This window comes from Cynoglossus semilaevis, chromosome Z (assembly GCF_000523025.1).
Source record: "Cynoglossus semilaevis isolate Cse_v1.0 chromosome Z, Cse_v1.0, whole genome shotgun sequence".
Lineage (NCBI taxonomy): Eukaryota > Metazoa > Chordata > Actinopteri > Pleuronectiformes > Cynoglossidae > Cynoglossus > Cynoglossus semilaevis.
The window spans coordinates 5,561,011-5,564,253 of NC_024328.1; the positions used below are offsets into that span (position 1 = coordinate 5,561,011).

Consider the following 3,243-nt stretch of genomic DNA (forward strand, 5'->3'; position numbering starts at 1 on the left):
GGTGTGTGGATTCTTGGGGGCAAAAATGTTGAGCAAAGCCATACGACAGTACAATCGAGCCAGTGCACTCTCACAGCGAAGCAGTTCCCTGAGGAAAAAAACAAATAAATTATTAAAATAAATAATTAATGGTGATTGTGCACCAATAGCAAGTTAGCTCTACAATTAAAATAAAATACTGGATATAAATCCAATGTAAAATAGAACAGCTGTAACAGAGCTGGATTTTCTTTTTTTAAGGACGTCCACGTATCAAGTTTGAAACATACAGCCATACAGCTGATTCTTAACCATGCTATATAGCACATGTGACATAGCACTGACAGAAATAAAGTCAGATTAGAATCATTGATGGTCCTACTATCCAATATATTATCCAACTATTTAGTCAATATCTAAACAGATACCTGATATTAATTTCAGATGGGTGATTCCCTAAACATAATGTTACTGTACCTGTGAATCTGAATGTTGCTGCTATCTAATGACACAAGGCCGTTAGCTGCAGTACGTCGAGACCCAGCAGGAGGGCGCTCAAGCATCTCAATAGGGTACCAGTACCTGACGAGCACTCCCTCACTTCTCAGGTATGTCTCCACCTGAACAAGTTCATTCAACTGTAAAAAAAAACAAAACACAAGAATGAACAAAAACAAGTGACTTTACAGTAACAGCAGTGAAAAGGAAAAGGAGAAAATCAGTATTGTGCTCACAGAATCCACATCCAGCACCACTCCATGTAAACCGAAGGTCTTCAACATCCCCCTGATTGCAAACTTGGGTAGCGCTGTTCCAACTGTGCCGCTGTTAGTGTTGTTGCTGTCCGGGCAGCGGATGACCACTGTCAGACCTGAAAAGAAAAAAATGATAAGAAGAAAAAAATCAAACTGTATCTTCACCTCTTGACTACAGTTGTCACCTTATTAGTCTGTGTATTTGGACCAAAACAACGGTTTATCTGTGACTCAGCTTTCATATAAAGGGAAGTACTGCCACCATTATTAGCACAGCATCAACAAAAACAATGAATGAAGGGTACATTTTATTCAGATTTTTCCTGTTTTGGTACCTTTGCGAACTTTGTCAATGGTGAATTTGTTGGCTTCGTCCCTGATGTCCTCAATGGTGGGAAGATAAAGGTCTCGAGGAATTCCACCATTCTCTTCATAAAGGAACTCTACTGTCTGCCTAGCAATGTCCACCATACCTGATTGTAATAAGAGAAAAAAAGATCATCATAGTTCACTGACAGGTCCAAATGTACAACCATAATGAAGGACAAAAACTCCCCCAAAAACAAAACACAGTGAATGTAGCACAACAATGTATGGCGTACAACCAGCAAATGTAAACAAATCTGTGTTTCGTGTATAGCGCCGCATGACAACATATTTGTCTGCTTCGCTCATCATCTAGTTCCTGTAAAAACAAGTTGATGAGTTTTAATGCTGTACATTGGAATGATGGACCAAGACTTTCTTAATAAATGTATGAGAAAACCACAAAATGCTGGAGTACCAGGATGTCATAAACCAAGGACCCACTGTATATTGACAGTGGTGATACTGTCAGCAGTCTTGTGCAATTGTTCATACTGTAGGTCAGAAATGACAAATAGTTTATCTATTTTAGTGTTTCCCTCAGCCTGTTTGTGTGTGGTTTTATGTGTGTATGTGGGCAGTAAAATAAACAACTAATAAGGCAATGTTCTAAGCCACATCTGAGTTCTGTGATTACCTGCTCACCTTAACGTGCTTAGCTTAATTCTCTCTGTGCCAGGAAGCACACAAGGCTTCTTAACATGTGTAGACCTTATTATTCTGTTTCAACAACTTACCGAGTTGCAGAGCTCCTTTGATTTGGTCCAGTCCAGACTTTCTCTCTGCTTCATTTCTGAACCTCCTACGAATGGTTGGAAACACTTTGGTCTCCCAGGCCTTGACCAGCAGGGCATAGTGATCTTCCTGGTGTTGAGATCAAACATTATTTGAACACACAAACATCCAGGTATATATTTGAGGAGTACAGTGTAAAGTGAGGACTCTTCCTCACTCACCCTCGGGACATCGTCATCATCCTCATCATCACTCTCATCATCTGCGATTGGTGGAGGATGTGAATTTGGTCCAGAGGTGACCAGATTCTCATAGCTCAGCTCCATCTTATAATGGCCTGAAAGGTCACTGTTGTACTCTATATGGACAGAGAGGACAAGCAGACATTTGTAACAAACCCAAAGAAAAGAGATTGAATTGAAGGTATAAAAAGTATGAAAATGTACTGGAATTATGTTGACACACGTACGTTGTTGAGCAACAGCAACAGCAGCGATCCGACAAGGAGGTCCATGTGATCCTGAGTCTGAGGTCACACTTGCTCCTGCATCGTTATCACTGTCTGATGCCATAGCAAAGGGCAGTGCCTCAAAATTAGCACTTATTTCATCAGCCAGGTCAATACACAGGTCAGCAGCGTTTCTGTGAGCCTGACCCTCTGCATACGCAAAAGGTCGGCTCCCGAAATTAGCACGGATCCTCGAGTTCTTTATAAAAAAGAAAACAATTCACATGACAATTCAGACCTAGTTTACCAATTCAATTTTATGAAAAGTAAATATTTAAAATTAAAATTAAATGTAAAACACACCAACTGTAGGTGTACTAAGAAAAATTAGGCAGAAATTACAGGATTCATTTTATCCACAAGAAAATAACCTTTTTCTGAATGTGCACCAGGGGCCACATTCCACCAGCCACATCGTCCAACACTGGAGTGAGTCTCTGACCACAGTAGGTGAAGTACACTCTTCCCTTAGGAGCCTGACCGGGTGGTGGAGGAGTTCCTTCAGAACGTTCCCATCCTATCCCTGCCACATCACCTATGTTTATACAAATACAGCGTGAGTTTTTTTTTTACAACAATGTGCCTTTAGGACTATAGTTTTTTTGCCTATTGTGTTGAAAAGCTCTGGATTTTGTAAAACTCTATTAACTAAAAAACTGTAAATAGAGAGTAATTGGAATGTTTCATATGACTGATTTTAACATTAACAACATGTTATTGTGTCCAACACAATTTGATTGTCTACAGTCACATATCAAGTAGAAAAATTCCACGAGTCTAAGTAAAAGGATCAAAGTCTAGACTGAATCAAACACAGCAGACAGTATACAGCGTTAACATGGTCTGTCTGAAATCGAACTCTCTTACCAGGAAGTAGAGCCACGTCCAGCCTGACGCTCT

General features: G+C 40.0%; 1 protein-coding gene across 1 annotated transcript in view; it reads right to left on the reverse strand.

Annotated features, from left to right (window-relative positions):
• The window catches only part of LOC103397706 (probable E3 ubiquitin-protein ligase HECTD4), a 40,477-nt gene that overhangs the window by 12,051 nt on the left and 25,183 nt on the right, over positions 1-3,243 (reverse strand). The window contains 9 exon segments of the mRNA XM_008336071.3: positions 1-88; positions 457-617; positions 714-850; positions 1,070-1,207; positions 1,838-1,964; positions 2,057-2,193; positions 2,305-2,542; positions 2,715-2,878; positions 3,211-3,241. The exon segment at positions 1-88 is cut by the window's left edge and continues 91 nt beyond it. Of these exon segments, the coding sequence (XP_008334293.1) occupies positions 1-88; positions 457-617; positions 714-850; positions 1,070-1,207; positions 1,838-1,964; positions 2,057-2,193; positions 2,305-2,542; positions 2,715-2,878; positions 3,211-3,241 (1,221 nt within the window).